Genomic DNA, 23109 nt, shown 5'->3' with positions numbered 1-23109 from the left:
AGACGGTATCACTAATACGGAGTTATTAAAAATCAAATGCGGTGTCCCCCAGGGATCTATTCTTGCACCTTTATTATTCCTTATATACATTAACGATCTTCCTAAAGCCTCTACAAATCTCAATTGTATAATGTTTGCAGATGATACCAATCTGTTCTATTCATCTACCTCTATCAATGACCTCTTTAATAAAGTCAACTTTGAACTTCAAAATCTTAAAACATGGTTCAGTGCTAACAAGTTATCATTAAACGCGCAAAAAACTAAATATATTTTATTTCACTCAAAGAAACAGTAGAACAAACTACCATCAATTCTACCGACACTAAGTATTGACTACAAAAAAATTGAAAGAACCCAAACAATTAAATTTCTTGGTGTGATTATTGACGAAAATGTTTTATGGACAGCTCATATAAATGCCATCAACACTTTAATATCTAAAAGTATTGGTATACTTTTTAAAGCTAGACCATTTTTATCGCAAAAAAACCTAAAACTTCTTTACTTTTCCTTTATACATAGTTATCTCACATATTCCAACATAGCCTGGGGAAGCACACACAAGACAAAATTATTATCTCTTTATCGACGACAAAAACATGCTTCTAGAATAATACATCATAAAAACAAACTGACCCACGCTAAACCCCTATTAAAAGAAATGAAAGTACTAAACATTTACCAAATTAATATCTACGCTAACATTTTGTTCATGTTTAAATACAAACTAGGATTAGTTCCAAACCGATTCACAGGAAACTTCTTTCAATCTAATATCAACAAATTTAACACAAGAGCAACTGGTAACTTTATTGTACCCCTGAAAAAAAAAAAAGTTCTCAATTTTCTATTTCTTATCGTGGCCCATATTTATTCAACAAATTAATTCCGAATTATACCTCGATTTCTCTCCTAGGCAATATAACTTCTTTAAAGTCGAAACTCAAAAATCATGTTCTTAATATGGATAATTACCTAGAAATGTTCTAGTTCTGATGGTAAATCAAAATTTACGCTCAAATTAAAATAATCAGCAATCAAATACATATGGAAAATGTAAATTTTTGTTTAACAAATAAAGCTAGTATTATTATTATAAACCACAACACTAACACAAAACATAGTTCAATTAAAAAGAAAAGAAAAAAAAGTTTGCGATAATAACATGTAAAACATTTCTTTAATGAAAATCACATTGTTTATATGTGTGCTTTACGCAATACCTCAAGGTTCTCGATGATAAGACTAATCTCAGTCTTCTACGAGTTCCCTACAACAACAAAACCCTTCTTATCAAGTCATAGCATACCTAATTATTGTTTCCTATACTTAACGGTATTTTGTAAAATGTATTTTTTTTGTTTGTTTAGGAAGTAGAGTTTCTTTATAATATTGCAGTGTAAAAAATTTGTAATTAATATGTAGTTGTGAAAATTTAAAGAAAAAAAAAAAAAAAAATTATTAAAGACCAAAGGAGAGTAAATATGACATTAAAAAAACCCTGAAAAATTGAATCTATTTAAAATTTTACAGGTCTGATCTCGAACAAGTTGACATCTATGTCAACTTGTTCGAGAATCAGACCTGTTCGAGAAATGAGCTTTTGTCCACGAAAGTTTGTTTCGTGGACAAAAGCTCATTTTTCTGACAACGCCTGTGAGAAAAGTTCAGCCAGGACTGTTTATGGAAAAGGTTAAACATCATGTGAGCGTAATGGTGTGGTTTGTGATTTTAACCATGAATACGGGTAACCTCTTGTAACATTGTAGAAGGGAAGAACATCTTTCAAAACTAATTTACTCCCAACAAAGTTGCAAGCAACAAATATTAAGTTGGGATTTACTAGAAAAAAAGAATAGTATTAGAGTGCAAAGAAAAGGTTGACAGAAGACTTGAAAAGTTGTAGATTGTAAAAAAACATGAAGATAGGTGAGAGTTATAAAGCATTGAAGGGTAAAAAAAGGGACAGATTCAGTAAAAGGATGCGACTTTAGTGAATAATATAAATCACCTCCTCAATGTCGAGAGGGCCACTTCAGTCAAAGAGGCTACTTTATTGTAGATATTTATACTACAATGGATTGTTTACATGGTTTCCATGTAAACAATCCATTGTAATATAAATATCTACAATATCCATTGAGAGATCATTGATGATTGATAATCCCAAAAAAATAAACAAAGGACTTCGTGTGAGGGATGTCATTCATTAATACAAAAATGCCGACAAGATTGTGATAGTAATTTGCTTTAAACAACTTTATTGGAGTTAAAGTTAAAGCAAGCAACAACTGTTACAACTCTCTTCTGTTGCTGCAACAGGCTGTTTCAGAAGAGAGATCAGATTCAAGATCAGCTGCCTTTTCTAATCAAAAAGTGAAGACTTTATCAAGACAAGAGTGGAGTTGCCAGATTGCGTCATCAATCTTCTAAAAGTTTCTTAATTAATAGATTTAACCAGATTGCGTCATCAATCTTCTAAAAGTTTCTTAATTAATTTAACAAGATTAGTAAAACTGAACAAAAAAACAAACAATAATAAAAAATCTCTCTTTTTTTTTAAATTTAAACTCATTGTTTAAATACTTCTTTTTTGTCCGGTTGAAATAGTCGAATAAATAGTGGTAGGTTTGCAATTATTCACATAGAGCTAAAAATTGGTACAGACGTTTGGTGAATACGTGTAGTTATTAAACAATCTTTCTTAGTGACAATTCATGTGCAGTGCCGTATAATGTATACTAAGAAGAGTACTATTGTCACAATTAAAAGACAGCAACATAAGGATTAGGGATGTCAATCCCGGAATTCCATTTAAATCGTTCATCCTGAAATCTGGGGATTAGTCTCCGAAACCTCCAGGGTTTTTGGGATTGCCATAAAAAAAGTTTGCTTCAATGATGAAACGGACGTTAAGTAAACTTTTGTAATTTGATAAATCTTCTGTACTTTAATAACTTCATTAATTAAACGGATCTTTAAAAACGTTTGGGAAGTCACTCACACATTTGTAATTAAATTAAGTGGACATAAAAATGGAATTAAAATCACGAAACATTGGAATTATAATGAATTAGAAAATTTAAAATAAAACGGTATTTACTCTAAAAATAAAATAAAAATGTTTAATCTTTCCATCAGTGTATTATACTAAATATACACTTTTTTATATCTTTAATGTACATTTATTCATGGATTGCAAAACTCGATCAGCTTGTTGCATATGCAATATCAACTTGTAAAGTTAAAATTAAAAAAACTATAGTGCTATAAAGACACTTCTTGATTTAGAATTGGATTCTATCATCGACGATTTAATTATAATGAACAAAAAGGAATGTAGAATGATATCTGATTTAGTATACTTTTGACTCCAGTTGAAAGCAACTTTAGTAGCACTTAGTCGATGAGATGCAAGTTTAATTTACTCTGACATTGTATTAGAGTTTATATTGAAAAAAATAAAGGAGCAACAACCTAAAAATAATTGTATGACCCTTTGAGTCACCGAATTAAAGAGAGAATTAAAGAAGAACACCGAGTTAAAGGAGTGCACTGTTAAGGAGCTTAGTATATGTTCATGGCCAGGTTACTTCATAAAAAATCCTAGAAGTTTTTTTTACCAAATAAAAGTACCCAAAATAAAATAAAATTATGATAAACCTATATATATATAACCTATATAACCTGTAAACAATCAGTTTATTTAAAAATTTTTTTGCGGCAAACAGACAAGTTTTATTCAGAGGAAATTATTAATTTTTGTAACTTTTTTTTTTAGTTAAAAAAAACAAATTATAAAATGGATAAAAAAATATTGATGTTCGAAAGAAATCTAACGAAACGGGGAATATAGATGAAACACAAACATCAACAAATGTTGTTCGCGATATTTTTTATGAAATATTTTCCAAACAGCAGAAAAATATCTTTAAGATTATCAGTGGTAACCTAAAAATAACTAACAATAAAATAAATGAGCTACTTAATGAAATACAAAAATCAAAACAAATTTGCGACTCTATAAAAAAAGAAAACGAAAAGGTAGACACTAAACTTAAAGAAATTACCGAGAGAGTAAAAATCCTAGAAAAAAGACAATAGAGATATCGAAGAAAGCCAAACAGTTACTCAAAACATCCAAGAAAAAAGGTATGCGAATTAGAAAAGAAAATTAAAAACAAAAACAATATAGGTGAAGAGGAAAAAAATAATTTACACAACTAGAAGATAGACTCAGAAGGAATAATCTTCGCATCGACGGGTATCCCAAAAACGATCAAGGAATAGGGATGAAACTGAAAAAAAATTATTAGTTTTATTTGAAAACGAGTTAAATATTATTAACGTTGAAATCAAAAAAATAAAAGCACTACATTCATCTAATCGACTTAAAGGATCAGGAATATAAGAAATGAAGATAAAAGTACTACATTCATCTAATCGACTTAAAGGATCAGGAATAGAAGAAATGGTGATACATAGAAAAAATGGTAAACATTCTTTTATAAAATATGATAAACTTATAGTTGGAGAATTTAGGAAAAATAAAGCAAGTGCTTAATTACTTTATCATTTATATTTAGAATTTTTTTTTTTTCTTATCATAATTAATTCTTTTTTCTTTTTCAGAAAAATAATAATTTTACAGTTTATAAAAAATACCCTACTTATGCATGAAGATAATGTTACACTAAACTCAGATTTTAATTTATTACAAAATAAAAATAGGATAATTCTAGATAAGCATTCTGAACCAGGTATTAATTTTTTTAGTAATAAGAAAGTATTTTGAAATATTAATACTTTATATTATGACCCTAAAACTGAAAACATAATGCAAGGACCAAATGTAAGTTCATTTTCAATTTTGCATTTAAATATTAGGAGTTTTTAAAAAAATTTTGAATTATTTAAACAATTTTTATACAAGGTTAAATTTAATCTTAAAATTATTAGTCTCAGCGAGTCATGGTGTACTGATGAATATATCGAGACAAATACAAATTTTCAGCTACTAAATTATAAAGTGATTCATCAATTTAGAGGATCTGGGAAGAAAGGAGGGGATTTGTGTGCATTTTTATGTAATTCTTTATTATACTAGCTAAAAAAAGATATGTGCTTAACGACTAATGATTGTGAATCACTATGTGTGGAAATAATAAATAAAACCACAAGAAACATTATCATCCATATACAGACCACCTTCCGGCTCAATAAAACATTTCGAAAATCATATTAAAAACATAATTAAAAATAAATTTTGCGAAGATAAAAGCATTTATTTTGTAGGTGTATTTAATCTTGACCTAAACATGAGTCATTTAGATATAAATATAGATAATTTCTCTAACGTCATATATGAGAAAGGCTATATTAACGTCATATATGAGAAAGGCTATATTAACGTCATATATGAGAAAGGCTATATTAACGTCATATATGAGACTTTATTCCACTAATAAACCCACAAGAATAACTAGAGAAAGCACAGCAATTAAAGATTAAATAGTCACCAATGAATTTAAATCAAAAATAGGAATATTCAAATAAATTAATAGGAATTCAAATAAAAACAGGAATTTTGAAATGCGACATTTCAGATCACTTCCCTCTATTTCATATTTTTAAAAAATGTGATAACATCTATGCACAAAAAAATTTAAAAAAATACGCAAAATATAAATGAAAAATCATGAAATTTGTTAGTAAATTTTGTTACTAAATTTTATATTGCCATCAGAGGTCCTAAATTTAGAACACTTTATTAAATAAAGTGCTGAAAAATTGTTCTTCGCTTTCTCTATTCAAACAAAAACTTCGTAACAATGTTAATGAATTAAATTCTTTTTAAGATTTTTTTTCTTTTTTAACAAAATATTATTAACTGGTCTTTAATTTAAGATTTCTTTAAATTATCTTTTTAACTTAATTTTAGTTTTTAGGTGTAATTATTATTTTTTTTTTTACAATTTTTTTTTTATTATAGATTAGTAACTGATCTTAACATACTTGTAAAAATTGCATTTTTTTTATATGGTACAAAGTAGGTTTACATTTTAATATTAGATTTTAATACATTTTTACATACACAAAGTTTGTTTACGTTTTAATGCTTGTACGCACTTGCTGATGAAAGCACGTCGGGGCGTAGTGATAAAGCAAATATTGTCTTCTTTTAGCCCCGGTCATGTAGATTTTATTTATATAAAACAGCATTGTGTTCTTTTTTTAATGACGAAATAAATAAATTGAATTAAAATAACCTGATAAAGTGTTTAAACTCGGCAGATATAATAACAGCAGGAGACTTGAATAGTGATTGTTGTGATTAGTTGAAACAGGTTTTTTCAAGCCGCGAATATGATAATAATGTCAAAACAATTAAAATTGAATTGAATAATTAAAAAAATTAGTGAATTAAATGAAGTAGCAGAAAAAAATTGGCAGCAATACGAACACAACCTATAAAGGCAAAAAATAACTTTTACAATTCAATTAGAAATACTGTTCTTTGAAAGTAGTAGCTCAAGATGTGATCAGCTTTAAAAAAGATATGATCTATAACGGCAAACAAGTCTGGAGTCCGAACAAGCATTCTCAGCCGCTAGGTTTTTATGTTCAAAAAATCGAATACGATTAAGCAATGAAATGATTGACACTTTGATATTTTAGGTCAGTACTCTCAAAAATATATATAACTAATATATACTCATGCATGTTTATAATACTTTTTGTTATTATATTTATTTATACTGTGATATCATTTTAAGGTATTGTTTTATAATTTAATCTACTTAGGTTCATTAATGAATAAATCATTTTATTTATATTATCATTAAACTAATCACTTTTAAGTTTTTGATGAGTACTTAAAATGTTAGTTCTTCTTAAGCTTCTTTTCTACAATTGCGTTTTTTTCTATTCAATCTCGGGATTTCCCGGAGACAAATTTTTCAATCTCGAAATCCCGGAATCGAAAATGTCCGGACTTCTGTCACCCCAAATATGGATCAAGCCAGTATATCTAAAATTAGTGCACCTTGTATTAGAGCTTGCGTAGGGAAATCTGATTATTGTATGAAAATATTGGTTATTTTGCAGCGATGTTTGAATGAAAAAGTATTTTTTAATTTGCGGCAAAATGTTTGACGTCAAACCTTTGACGTTTGACGTAAACCTTTTCGAAAAAGTTGCTATTTTTGCTATTATAAAGTTTGAATTCAAAGATTTAATTCTGAAGGTTGCTAAAAGTCGGTCTAATAACGTAGCAAAAATGTTATTGTTTGCATTGAGAATGAACATGATTTAGTTAATGCTGTAGTTAAGTACTATAAAAGTTGTTACAGCGCAGTGGTTAGCACGCTTGCCTCAGAAGTTAGATATCCGTGGTTCCATGGCACATTGAGCAAGTTTTATAACATCGGTAAAAAGAAGACACCTAAAATAAATAATTATAATAATAATAAAAAAAAATCCTCCTTAAGACCAATCACCGGAGGTAAAATTCGTCATCCTTAAGATGAATCTACGAATGATGCGATGGAAGAAATATTTACACTCTATAAATAATAATAATTGTCAGTTTTTTTAGAAGAGTTAAAAATATTGCAAAAATATAAATGAGTAAAAATCTAGATTTAGATAACAGAACATAAAAGATACATTTGAAGTTTAAGCATGGTAATAAAATTATTTTCACTGAAAAACCGGGCTGATTAACTTTTTTAACAATTACTGCGATATTCATAACCAAGCTTGGTATGAAAAGAAAAGCCAAAACAAAAAAATGATTTTAAATCTTAAAAACTACGACAGCATTCATTTGAAAAGACATCGAATCAGTAGTATTTGATAATATCAACTATTCCTCGACTAGTCGAATGCTTGAAGATTTTTTTTTTAATTCATTTATTTAGCCGTACAAATACTTACAAGTTCCCTATTTTATAATATATATTAAGATGGCAAATGGACGAGAGAAGGCAGGTTTTATCACCAAGTCCCATGTTTTTTCTAGATATTTATATAAATACGTTTTAACTAAAATTAAAAATAAGAGAAAAAAGTGTTTCTAAGAAGTTTATATAAAAAGCCAAATAGTTTAATAGAGTCTTTTAAAGTTATTTCTAGTAAAAGTTAAGAAAGTAAAAAAAAGATAATATCAAAAATAAGAAAACTTCAAAGAAGATAAATTTTTTTTTCCCTCTTATTTAAGAAAAAGAATAAATTTAAATTATCGTAAATTAAAATCTCGTAAATTAAAATATCGTAAGTTAAAATCTATAAATGCTGTAAATCTTTTTAACTATTTTTTTATAATATAATTGACTATAATGTATATAATTAAAGACTTAAGACCTTTCCACACAAATAAACTATGCATTAGTAGATAGTTTTCAAGTATATTATTTTTATAGATTGTTTTAAAAATAAATTTCTATTTGTTCTTTATTTAAAAGAAATAGTTTGAGCTTTTGTTTAAACTGTTCAAGATTTGTAAGTGTTTTAATATCATTACTAATTATCTTATTCCATAGATTGGGTCCTCTAAAAGTTATTGAGAATTTGGTGGACCTATAGTTTTGGGTTAAACGCATTTGTGCTGAAATTTATTAAATAATGGATTGAAGATATTTGGTATTGAATTATAAGTTTTATACATAAAAATTAGATGATATATATTTATTTAGTACTAATTTAATATTTCTAGGTTGTCAAACAATGGTACTGAATGTTAAAGGCGGTGTGCATTTTATAATAATATAATTGCATGTTTTTGCTTGCAAAATAGCTTTTTTGTCTTTGTTTTGTTGGTGTTTCACCAAGCAATGTTTGTATAATTAAGATATGAATGAATAAATCAGTAACATATGTATTTCAAATATGATTGATCTAAATATGGTTTTGCTTTATAAAGTAATTTGATAATTTTAGAAGTTTTATTTTCAATCATGTTTGAGTTGACTTTCCAATTTATGTTTTCATCTAGAATGACACCTAAAATTTTCATTGAACATTCTCTTTTTACAATGTATTCTTTAATATTAAGTTTTGGAAGTGCAAGAGGGATTTTATCTTTTGTGTGGAGGCGATGAAAAATAGTATACTTAGTTTTAATTGAACAAGTTGAAAGTTTAATCATATTTAACCATTCGGTTAGTTTTAGAATGTTGACCGTTTTAATGTTATTATATAACTATGAGAACAAAATAAAATTTTGTCATCAACAAATAAGATTGATTCTAGAATATTAAAGACTTTTCTTAATTCATTAATAAAAATTAAAAATAAAAGTGGTCCTAATATAAATCCTTGTAGAACGCCGCAAGTAATGCGGCGTTCCATAATTGTCATACTGTTAATTTTTTCATTTATTCATTAAATATATTGTTTTCTATTAGATAAGTAGCTTTTAAACCAAGCTATGTTTATATTTTTAATTCTGTAGTTTTTAACTAAAATACTATTATTAACAGTGTCGAAAGCCTTACTAAGATCTAAAAATAGTCTGAATGTGATGAAGAATATCATGATCAGTAGAGTGTCCTGTATTGAAACTTGTTTGTTATAAAGATTATTACATTTATTCATTGACATTATGGTTTTCATTTAAATCGTTACCCCAAAAAGTTTAGTTATACAAGAAGTTCATATACCACTAATAAATAACATAATTGCATAAAATGATATTGAAAAATGTATTATATTTAAAAAAATAACGAAATATGTGAAGCATTATTTTAGAGAATTTGAATAAAGAGGGATATAAAACAAAACTATGACTAAGTTTAATATTTTAATATAGAGTCGATTGCAAAAAGTCTGTAAGAGCTAAACGCATTTGCCAATAAGATGCCAATTAAGCGGAGATTCGGCATTTGTAGTTAAGCAGCATCAAAGAAATGCTTTTTCGTTTGAACGCATTAGGACATTTACCGTGTGCTAATTAGCATTTCATGCTAATGCAACTTGGATTTGCATGAAATGCTACAATTAGAGAAGTTAATGAACTGTCGTATTTATCAAAGTTTAGTTAAGAGCTTTTCACTGTAGACGTTCTAATAAACTCAATTGTGCTACAATTTTTGTAGATGTATGTCCTGATGCAAAAAACATCTGTGGAGTTGTACTTTTTATGTACACTTTTGCTTGATCTACATGATATGATAAAACTTACCATTTAAAATAAGAAAAATAAGAAAAACAATTCCTTTTTACTTCTGACCTTAAATTACATTTTTTGCAGATGTGGGATCAGTGGGAACTTTTATTATTTTATTTCTATTAATGTCCCCAAGGTCAACTAAACGTACCAACTTTCAACATTATACAATTATTGTAAATTGAAATGCCTACTTTGACATGGCTCTTTATGAAAAGTTTAAAGACTTACGGTTATCATATCATTTTTTATATTTGTTTGCATGGATCCAACTCTTGTGAAATTGGAATATTTACAATTTTTAAAGTTAGCTGCTTTTCCTTCAGGACCTTCCGAGCCGTTATATCCACGTGGTCCTTGAATACCTTCTCTCAAAGTAAGATTTGATATCTAAATTCAAATACTATTTGTTTTATTAAAAAAGACTTTTACAAAATTTTAATAATATTATAAATATATAAATCTTGCAAAAAAAACAATAAATACATACTGATCTATTAGTTAGATCCAGCTGATTTTTCAACCAAAAAACATCATTTATTATAGATGAAAGATTACTAGATACCTATTGTTTGAAAAACAACTATCGAAGTTAACATTAATAATGAGAAGAATCTCTTAATCATCTAAAGAAAATCTTTTTAAAATCTTCATTTGTATGAGCATCAAAGAAAAAGTTTTATTCATGAAAAATACCTTCATTTCAAATTTTTCAGTAGAATTTTTAATTTCATCACGTGTTAAATTTACTATTTCATCATTTTTCTTGAATACCAACTGAAACTAAAAAATATTTGTTTAACTTTAGTAAATTAACTTTGAATGTATCAAATATATAAGAGAAAACACATTTAAATGTCTTATATAAATATAAGATCTACAGATAATGTATAGTGAAACATATGAATATTAAAAATTTATGAGACTTTTTTTTGTATTCACCTACCGAGTGACAGACTGGCAACTAAGGTTAAAAAAGCCATGTTATTTAAAAACTTTATAACTTCTTTACTTTTTCTTTCTAAACCCTACCCTATATATATATATATATATATATATATATATATATATATATATATATATATATATATATATATATATATATATATATATATATATATATATATATATATATATATATATATATATATATATATATATATATATATATACCTCCTGAGCTAACAAATGATGAAAATAAATATTTAAAAACCCTATCCTTAAGAAACACAAAAAAAGCATAAACCGAGCTGGCAAAAAACATTAACACAGCAACTGGGAAAAATGTCAGCTCTTCTTTTATTCGACAGCACCTACTTAAATTGGGATTAAGAGGGTGTGTTGCAATTCAAAAACCATTATTACGGTGTGGCAATAAAGAAAAGCAACTTTGATATGCAAAACAACACAAAGATTGGGCCCAGGAAGTGTTTAATCGGGTTATGTACACCGATGAGTCCGAATTCGAAATTTTTGGAACGAAAGGACGCCAATATGTTTGAAGAACAATTTAAGAAATCTATCAGCCCGAGTGTTTAAACCCTACTTTTAAACACAGATTAGGCTCTTTACAAATTTGGGGTTGTTTATCTTCATCTTGAGTAGGTGATTTGATCAAAATAGGGGGGCGACTTACCGGGAACGTTAAGTGGATATCCTAAGGCACCATGCTATATCATCCGGAATGAGACTAATAGGTCACGATTTTATTATGCAGCAGGACAATGACCCAAAAAATTGTTCCCGAGTGGCAAAAAATTGTTTAAATGAAATGGCAGAGGAAGAAATACTGGAATTGGTGACCTGGCCTTCCCAGAGTCAAGCTTTGAATATAATTGAGCATATTTGGGATTACCTAGACAGAAAGAATGCCAAACATGCTTCCAGAAATGCTGAAGAATGTTTTGAAGTACTTTAAAGAGAATGGCACAACGTACCCCAGGATTTTATAACTAACTTGTATGAATCTATTCCCCGGCGAATATTGGCTGGGATTGAGGCAAAATTAGGAAAGAGTAAATATTAAGTGTTTTTTATGAAATTTGACATTAAAAACTTTGTAATTGTTCCATATTTTGTGTGAAATACATGTGTTTTAATAAGTTTATAATTTAGAACAGCAAAATTAAATATTAGAGAAAAATTCTCCAGGTATATATATTTATAGATATAAATATATATATATATATATATATATATATATATATATATATATATATATATATATATATATATATATATATATATATATATATATATTAGGGTGCCCCAGCCGCCCCTTATATTCCAAAAAAGATCTGTTCATATTCTTAAAACTTTCCATTGGTTCTCACAAGCAACTCGGTTAAAATTTTTCAAAGTTTCAATGGATTTAGGGAGAGCACAAGACCCTTGAACACTTAACCGGGTCTCTAATAATTTAGAAAAAAGTGATTGTTTATAATATTAGGATTTTTTTGGGATTTATTATCAGAAAAATACACTTCTTTCATATTTAGTTTTAAAGGTCTTTTTTCTGCAATAGACTCTAAAATATTATTTTATTAAAATAATTATTATTTTATGTAATTTCGCTTCTTTTGAGTTCATGTTGGGGAATGACATACTTTTGAAAACCTTTTTTTTTATAATATTAGGGACCCGGTAAATGTTCAAGTGTCTTGTGCTCCCGCTAAATCCAAAATAATTTTGAAAAACTTAACCGAGTTGCTTATGATACCAATTGAAAGTTTTAAGAATATGAACAGATCTTTTTTAGAGTATAAGGGGTGCCTGGGACACCCTAAATGTGATTTTATTTGCAGAAATAGTACTACTGCAAATACATTTGCAAAAATTACATTTGCAATTTTTATTTTGAGCACTTTCCTATTACACAACTCAATTCAAATTTACTTTTGAAAAGTTAGCGATAAGATATTAATAAGGACCAGTCTCTTTTTTCTCTGTAAACACACATAGTTACAAGAAAATTAAGCAAATGTAGCTGGATCACAATTTTTAACCTTTAAAACAACAACCTTTAAAAATAACCCAATTCTCCTTATTCGAGGTTATAATGAAAACTTTGTAGTAGAGAAACCAAAATGCGCATTACCCTAAATGTTCCTACAAATAAAATCTGGGTCTCATGAAAATCTACAAACATTAAAAACTATTAGTGACACCAACGATGAAGATATTTCAAATAAAGTTTTGTTTTAGTACAAATTTAAAGCAAGGATGCGGAGTACCAAATGGACTCCAGCTTTATATTTCTACTTTTTCCAAGTCTGTAGAGTTCAGAAGCTCTAAACATAATGGTTGACTTATAATCTGCTATAAGAAAAAAGTTCATGAGATTCAATGACTTGAAACTTATTGTTTTTAAGCCCGGAATCCTCGAGTCCCGGATTCCTTGCCGCCATTATACCAAAGGAATCCTAATTCAAGAAGATTGTTCTTTTAACCTAAAAAATCTTAATTTTTTTCCTATTAGTAGTCCATAAAATGATTATATTTTTAGAGCTCCTGGATACCAAAAACAAGGATAAAGTAATCTATTTGTGACTTTCAAATCTGGAGTCTTTTTTGGGACTCCGCATCCCTGATTTAAAGTAATCAAAGCAATGAAAGACTCATTAAATTGGCTAAACTATTTAATGGACAATTCCATTGGACAATCATTCCTAATACTTGTTTAGAATAATAATTAAAGATTGCAGCGCAAGCAGTTTAATTAAGTGAAAATACAAAAAAACTCTATAATGATTGAAAAACTATTCCCTTAAGCAATTAATTCCGGACAAGGAATCCTTGCATTAATGGAATAAAAGCTCTTCATTCAGCAGTGTTGGACGATACGAGAAACTACTCATAGTTTTAATATAATATAATTGCTTGTAATAGTTTAGTATAATGTATAAAGAAATGTAAGATAAAACATAATACCGATGATCTTTTCTATAAATAAGAATACAACACATAACAGTGAGGTTAATTTGTTAATATTATTGGCTTGATTAATAGATTTAGAGAATAATATTTCAAAATTTCTATAGAATGTAGATATTATTGATACTATGAAGATTAAATATTGTATATGTGTATGTGATGTACAACTTAATTCAATAGATATGTCATCTGTTTGGGATTTGCGCAAAAACGAAAGTATTCTATGACTAAGGGCATTGGAGAAGTTCGCAATCACTGCAATTATGTCATTAAGTGCTCTGGAGGATCAACCACGAGCTTAAATGCGCTTAAAGTTAAAGCATGATCGGTCCCTAACTAAACATAATTCCTGGAAAGAAATCTAAAACATTGGTTGATTTTGTTTAATGTAAGAGCATAAATGAAGTAATTTTTGACATGGCCACAAATAAAATACCCTTTAGTATTATCACAAAAAATCAGTTCATTTGCGATGCAATCAAAAAAGTAAGATATCAACTTCCAAAAGCGAGAGCGGGGTCATTTAAAAGGTAAAAGCTTATTAACGCTGATTTTCATAACAAGAAAAACCTAATTGGAATTCAATTCCTACAATGATTGATTCACTGATTAAAACAAAACTTTGCCTGTTTGATACATTAATTAAGTTAAATATGCTGAATCTGATTAACAAGGTGAATTTTAATGCTTTGTTGATGTAGAAAATGCCATGGGGCCGATCAAAATTGCTGTTGAGACACTGAGTCGTGAACATTTAACGCTTTTGACAGTTGATACTGTTATTGGATTTATGCTGAAAAAACTTTATAATTTTAATAACAATTTTAATAATGGAAAGGAGATATTTAAAAATATCAAGAAGCAAACGAGTAAAAGATCAAATAACAGTGGGATGAATTTATTTTATAGATTTCGAAATTTGTTTTTTGATGGAAAATTGGCAATAAGATTTCTTGGAACACAATGAGATGAAGAAAAATACAACTTTGTTGGTTCTGAAGGTCATCAAGCTAGCCTAGCTTCACTATCCCTTCAAGAGGAATAGGATTTATTGTTGAGAAAAGAAAACGTTAATTTTATTTCAACAGTCAACGATAAGTTCAAATGGCTAAACACAAGTTGTTTTCTAATTCAGAACTGTAAAAAGCTGTATTCCAAAATAGAAAAAATCTCCATATTTATCTAAACCAACGTCCACAGACATTAAAAGAGCTTTTTTAATTTCGACTAACTTTTGCACAAAGGTTCAATCACACCATTCAGACTCTATGCTATTGGACTCGTATTTTTCTCGTGTTCTTTAAATTTTACTTTTATAAAAAACAATGCCATAAATTCAATAAAAACACAAAACAGCTGTTAACAGCTGATTTTTTAAAATGTAGAACAGAAAGCAGCTGTTTTCTGAAACTACTTTTTTTTTTTAGGTATAATAACTCTATCTGAAATATTTGCAGAAAATAATCATTAACACTTATTGTTTATTAGCAACCAAGAGTTTAGTTACCAATAAACAATAAAACAAGTAACTGGTAACTCAAATGTAAAGCATCTAAATATTTAGTAAATGCTATAAAAAAGAACAAGAAAGAACTTTAAACTTGTGTTGTGGGAAAAAGCTCAAACATGAAAACAATGCAACAAAGCAATGAAAACATAAATGATAACAAAAGATACAAACATTTTAATAAAAATTGTAAATAATTTTGTAATATTTTTAATAACCTCTATTATTTATATTGTCATATTGTGTATTATTTAAATATGTTAAATGTAATTAACAAAAACATAACACCTTACCTGCTCTTTTTGTTCTTTTAACTGATTTGTCAAATTAAGTATCTTTAAAATTAGAAAATAATGAAATATTAACAAAATTAAAAATTATACTAATAAAAAATTAAAACATTATAATAAGTATATATATATATATATATATATATATATATATATATATATATATATATATATATATATATATATATATATATATATATATATATATAAACCGTTAAGCATTTGCAAAACCGCATATTAAAAACGGTGAGAGATTTTGTAACTCAGCGGTACGGTCTGATCAGTAGCGTCGCTAGATGGTGCGGGCAACACTGGGTGACGACATGACACAGCGGGGTGACACCAAAGTGAAAAATATGCAAGTATACCAGAACTTTTTTTTTAAAGAAAACTTTTTTTTTTAGATATAGATATAAATTTTAGATATAGAGGATTTTTTTTAGTTTCCTTCAAAACGAACAAATAAAAATAATTTTATGAGGTTCTCAGCAAAACTTGAAAATCAATTGGTTCTGATGACATGTCAAAGATTGTAAAAAAGCATGCCAAGACATTTAGAAGCAGTCGTAGAAGCAAGAGGTGGTGTAACAAAGTACTAAAATGAAAATCAGACATGATATTTTTACATTTGTAGTAATAGTTATTGACAAAACATTATACTTCATGATAAAATTTTTGATGTTATTAACTTATGTTTCTAATTTGTTTTGATCGGAAAAGTTGTAAGATAAATTCATTTAATAGAGTTAGTTTTGCACAAAGTTAAAAAAAGGTTGTAAATATATTTTTTTTTAGAATCAAATTAAAAAAATAGCAACATTAAATTATTGGAGTTATGTAGGTCCTGGTACAAATAATTTTTTTTTTTTGTTCGAGTTTTGGTTTTATCATTAATATTACTTAATATTGTCTCTGTATATCACGTATAGTTATATAACAAAAACTAAAAAGTAATACTAAAATGAAAAATAAAAATAACAATAAATATTCTTAAAAATAAGACTAGTTTATTAATACTTGGCATGTTTCGTTATACAATTATTACATTTTCAAAAAATTTTACACGAAAACTCTAAAATACATATTAATTTTATTAGAACATCTTTGCAATAATTATTATCAATTTTTTTTAGTTTTTTTAGTATAATTAAAATAAGTTCCAATAAATGGAAGGTTGAAGTGTTTTATGGTAGAGTTTTTATGGCAGAAACAGATGGGCGCATTTTTTTATCAATATACGGTTTAATTTCAGAAACAATAATATTATGGTTGGAAAAGAGTATTTTATAAAACAAAAGAAGGATTTTTTACGCCATTATTAAACCCCAGCCATATTTTATTACTAATATATATTCGATCAATCAAATAACGTATAAGACCAAATTGCAAGAGAGAAGGAACAAAACTAAAAAAAGTTTTGTAACAGATCTGTATAAGTTCTTTTATGATAAACTGATTTCAAAAAAGAATAAGATTTTTTAACAAATAAAAAAGCAATCTAGTTTTGTTTTTTCTTTTTTTATCTTAAATTTTAAATTTTTAAGTTTTTTATTAAGACAATTAAAAAATTATTGTGCTCTATACTCAGAATTAAAGATAGTAAGTAGGTCATCCACATACTGTTTATAAAAATTGGTTTAGAAGATAGAAAGTTATTAACCTATTTTTGCTCATGTATTAGTGAGAGGATTGCCTTTCATTAATAAAGAAATATTAACAGTATTGTTTATTGCAGTAAATAATTGAATTATGTTGTTAAAATTCACATCTCACAGCAAGCCCCAACCTGTTACAGAAGTGAGATCAGAATCAAAATCTTCTGTCAGTTCTTAGAATCAAAAGAAGAAGATTTTTTTTCAAGACAGGAGAATAAAGGAAAAAAAGATTAATTCAATCACTTATTCAAAAGTTTAGAAAGAATCGGAGAGAACTCCGGAGAACACTTTTAAAGAAAAGTCTTTTAGAAATAATACTGCCTTATTCTTGGGAGACGTAATAAGATCAGTCCTATGAATTAGAGAATGTTAATTAACCTTTGTAAATGAAGCTGTTGAAGATTTTTCAAAAAGTATAATGGAGCTTAGCAAAGGACATCACCTTTTTGCATTGATTTCATGTAATAATAAATCGTAATTTGTTTTTAAGAGAGCTGTTCTTGTGTAAAAAAAAAAAAAAAACAATTAAATATAGTAGCCGTACACGATAAAAAACGATAAAGGTAAGGCAGAACTTGAAACCGACGAGAAGGGATAACAGCATTCACACCTGCCTTGATTCTGAAAGCTACGTTGTAAACACGTTCATCAACAGAGAGTGAAAGGACACCATCTCAAGAGCGTCACGAAGGAAATCAGTAAATAAATCCCAGTCACCTTATTGGCAGTGGTAAGTAGAGCAACGATAGGGTTAATCTGAAGAAGAAGTACAAGATGAAATTTTTATAACGAGATGAAATGTTTATTGGATAGTTAAATCCACCAAAAGAAGAACAACAAGAAACTAAACACAAGCTAGGGTCAGAGACAACACAAAAGGCAAGGAATGAAGGTAAGTAATTCGGTTTGTCTGGAAAACGAGTCACAAAGTTATATATATGGATAAAATATTAAGAACTATAGAACTTATGAGCTTTAGTGCCAACAGGATCATTGGTATTAGAGCTAAGCCATTCAGTTTGATGAGAACAGTCACCAATATTAATAATACTTGCGGAGGGGTAATGAGAAATAATATGGTCAATTTGATTAAAAAATTAGATCAAAAGGAGTGTAGGTTTGAGAAGAAAAAGAACAAAAAAGAACAAAGATAAAGTTGTTAGAGCAAAGAGGTGATAGCAGAATCACATAAAAAAATTGTTTAGAGGATACAAACCTTATTTTGTTGCTAAACAGGTGAATTGATGCTTAACCAGCAAACATCGTTATAGTGAATATGCAGTGGATCTACATAGACATTTTAAACGGTTTATCAAAGTTTTGCTCAACGGTTGCATAGTGGACCATTTGTGTCAGTTGCTATAAACAGCGTGCCAATAACTTTCTTAAATGTTAATAGTGGCTAATTATCGGCTAGTCACTTTTGTCGGTTGCCACAATGAGCAAAACTGCAGTGGACCGCTCAAAATGCGTATAAAAGTCTACTGAATATCCGCTATAGAATGTTTGCTAGGTATGTATGCCCAAAAGTCAAGCATTTAAATATTGCAGTGTTAGTACTCATCAATACTGAGATCTGAAGAATGAACAACAGAATTTAAATTAGTCTCATAAAGAGCAAGCAAGTCTGGTAAATTTTTCAAAAAATAAGAATCAAATTATGGGAATTTACTTTAAAGACCATGAATAATTGTGAAAGATATAGATTAAAATAATATGGAGATGAATTTCTATGTTTAATATTTTTGGTTACTCTAGGCATGGTTTAAATTTAATAAAAACTTGATTAATTGATAGATAGAGCACGATATCCCAAAAAACCAGGTATGCAGCTATTTTAGCCCTGCTAATTAACCTAAAGTCGTAACTTAGGGCTCCTTGTATGGTCTTGACAATGCACATCAAAAGCATTAACAGAGACCCCTTTCATTAGCAATTTGACACTGTTAATACTCTGATATTATATAGCTGAGCTCACACTTAGTCTCAGATTTAAGCAAAACACAAACATAAATACAGTAACTTATGGGTGAGCAAACATCTCGTTAAATCTTATGACAGAATTCAAAAATACACATGGTGATGGCATTAATCAGAAAAATTATGCGTAAGAAAAAAATTAGTTAAAACCACTCCAAATGTAGTTTTGAACTTAGTGACTTTTTTAATTTTATGTGTAGTTATAAAAATTTAGTATGTTTGGATGGTTTTTATTTAAAATTAATTTACCAACTTTAAAATTGTGTAAAGCTTCTTTAAAAAATGTTTTTAGTTTAATAAGGAATAAATTTTTGAATAAATTAGTTAAAAATGTGTAATTTGTTGTAGCTAATCTTTTTTGATAAAAACCAAATCAATGTGATTCAATTTTTTGGTGTAGTTATTTAGGTGCTCTAAAATCACTCCCATCTTCAAAAAAGAAGTCGAACCCCTGAAACAACTGACCTATCTCTTGCACTTCTGTCTCTTGCAAGGTATTGAAAAGTCTTATACACAGACACATTGCTGATCACCTGACCACAAATAAACTCATCAGTCCTACTCAACACCAAAAAAAGAAAAAGTTGCCTTACTAACCTATTTAAATCTCGTGACATTCTTACAGAAGCTACCCACAAAAGTTGACAACAGACATCATTTGACAGACTTTGCAAAAACATTTGACAGATTTCCGCACTGTCGACTAATGCACAAGCTGAATTTGTACAGGGTGACTGACACCTTGCACAAATGGATCCAGAGCTGTGTAACCAACCACCTACAACGTGTAAATCTTGGCAATAAAAAATCTGAATAGAAAACAATATTCAGTTTAGTCCAAGATCAGATACGGTGTGCTAAAAGGATCTGTTTTCGGACCACACCAATTTCTAATATACATAAAGGATCTAATGGAAGAAATACTACACCATTTCATAATGTTTGTAGACCACTGTAAAATAATTGGGGTGATCAAATTGAACAAAGGCACCATTAAACTCATAGACGACATTCAAGAAGCAGTAAAATGGTCACACACATGGCTCGTGTATTTTAATGTATATAAGTACATAGTCATGCACAACTGTTGCAACAAGAATAAAAAATCATCTGCAACCTAAACAATGAAAAACACTCTCAATTGCACCAGCTATCATGAACAACATCTAAAGGTGATCTTGGTGTTGTAATAATAAATGATTTAAAGGTCAGGTATTTATGACTGCATCAGCTGATAACCGTGCTTTGCATGCTTAAAAGTGACTTTTGATCCCGTATTTTTGTTTTGTGCGCATTTTGAAAATTTCATATGTTCACCCCCACTTGAAATTTGCAGTGCTAGTGGTAACCATATCTAGCTCAAGATATAGTTAAATTCGAGCAAGCTCAAAAACGAGACACGAAACACATCTCTACCTTAAAGTACTTATCTTCCAATCAGCGACTATGAAGATTCAACCTGACATTGCTAACCAAAAGACGAGCAAGAGCAATTCTTATTCAACAGACAAAAGTAACAGCAAAATCGACATAATTAACTTTGCAATCTCTCAGCGTCAACCAAACTTAATCAAAGTACAGATTTCAATCTTACAAACATCTAACAACTCAAAGCACAACTTGTTCGAAACTGGGCGGAAAAAAATAACTTCTTCACCAACTTAGTGGTCAATTCATGGAACACTTTAACCCAAAATACGATAAATTCAACAAATATAAATTACTTAAAACATGAAATATCATTATAATAGCACTTGACCGTAATTTGAAAGCTAAAGACTATTTTCATTTGAAAGCTAAAGACTGTATATTCATCTCGGAGCAGCCTAGCGTGCCGCTTTTCGTCAATACTTTGTAACTGTGAAATTAATTCAAGTTATAAATTATTAGTTCTTTTAAGCTTAATTAAATAATTTTGTTGTTAATTTGTGTTGAATTTTTTTACAAAAAACCTGAATAAATTCTAATTTTTTTCAAAAGTGCTTGTCTCTTGTGTCATACATTTTAAAAATATTTAACATTTCTTTGTTTAAAATATTGTAGAGGGACTGAGCAAGTGAGTAATTTTTTTTGGTTTCATGATTTAAACAAAGTTGAACAGTCTTTTTTGTTCTTCTTAAAATATGCAAATATTTTACTTTTAATTACAAAAATCAAAAATATTTTGCTTTTATTTACTTATTTGATTTTGTTTAATTTGTGTTGTAGCATAAAAAAACTAAAAAATAAATGTAATGGAGGAAAATTTATAATGGAATAGATTTTATCACACAATTTATTAAAGTTGACAAAACTGTTAAGTTAAACTTAAAAATATATTCAGCGATTGAAGAAATACTTTTAGAAACCTTGGACTATTAGTAAAAACACAGTATTTTGAAAATGTGTGTGAAAATGCATGGAAACGTCATAAAAAGGCCTGGAAAAAAAACATTTTAAAAGAATGGGTATTTATACTTTCAAAAGTATCAAAAAACATTATTTTTAAATTAGAGGATGCTTATATTACATGACCGTGTGATTTAAAAAAAATTTCTCTTACAGAACTGGGCGATAAGAAAAAGGAGAAGACACAGGAATTTGTCAATTATATAAAATTTGTCACTAGTGAGTGTCTAGAGTTGAATATTAACCAGTATATACATTACACATCATTAGTCATGATTTGGTTGAAAAAGTTGTTTCTGTTGTTTAAAAGATGTTTCTGTTCAATACAAAGAAGTTGTTAGAATGACAACTGATTCTGTTTTATTACTTTAATCCATTAGATAATGATGAGTATCAAATGTGTTTTAAGAATAGCTGTGATGAAGCATGGCAAGTATCAATGAAATCATAAGAAATTATTAAAACCTAATCAAATTTGTTTCAATATGGTCTTATTCCCCTGAGAAAAATATGACATTATGGTAGTAAAAACATGATACTGGGGCAAAGTTATTCCTTAAATACATTGAAACCATTATGTTTTTGATAAGAGATACCAAAAATTATTTAAGATTTGCTTGATCATATTATACAAACAACTAATAACAGCAGGAGAAAAAATAAATGACAAAGAAATGTGTGTTTTGTGTGGAAAATGTTAAATCAATGTAAAATTTATAATCAAGAAATAATAAAGGATTTAAAAGTTAAACAGTTAATTAGCGGAAAAGTAGATGCACTTAGGAACTGTCACAGCAAAAGTACTTAGGAACAGTCATTATAAACGGATGAGACTTACTTAAATAACGAGAAACATGAGTATGAGTTTTAGTAGGTGGTGCAAGAAATGCTCTTTAGAGATGTGCCCATTATAGTATTTATAAAAAGAATGAGAAACAACACTACAACGAGGCGATATTAGTTGGAGGCTGGCTGCTAAAGCAAGTCTAACTAAGTTTACATTGCGTTTTTACACTTTGTCTAAAAGAAAATAGGCATCATTAGAAGATCCGCCCCAGATATGGCAATAATATTCCATACAAGAACGGATTTGAGGTTTATAGAGATAAAGAATACAATTATGAGTAAAAATTGGCGAGCACAATAAAGAGATGCAACCTCAGCAGATGCTAGTTTTACAATTGA

The 23109-nt window shown here is 28.2% G+C and overlaps 1 protein-coding gene across 1 annotated transcript in view; it reads right to left on the bottom strand.

Annotated features, from left to right (window-relative positions):
- LOC136081995 (uncharacterized) overlaps nt 1-23109 on the bottom strand; it is a 73921-nt gene that overhangs the window by 7570 nt on the left and 43242 nt on the right. The window contains exons 4-7 of the mRNA XM_065800523.1: nt 15905-15946; nt 10868-10954; nt 10662-10736; nt 10403-10561 (exon numbers count right to left, since the gene is read on the bottom strand). Of these exons, the coding sequence (XP_065656595.1) occupies nt 10403-10561; nt 10662-10736; nt 10868-10954; nt 15905-15946 (363 nt within the window). The remainder of the gene's footprint in view (nt 1-10402; nt 10562-10661; nt 10737-10867; nt 10955-15904; nt 15947-23109) is intronic.

Source organism: Hydra vulgaris, chromosome 06 (assembly GCF_038396675.1).
Source record: "Hydra vulgaris chromosome 06, alternate assembly HydraT2T_AEP".
Classification (NCBI taxonomy): Eukaryota; Metazoa; Cnidaria; class Hydrozoa; order Anthoathecata; family Hydridae; genus Hydra; species Hydra vulgaris.
The sequence above is the reverse complement of the archived record's forward strand: the minus strand, read 5'-3'. Positions and strand labels throughout refer to the sequence as shown.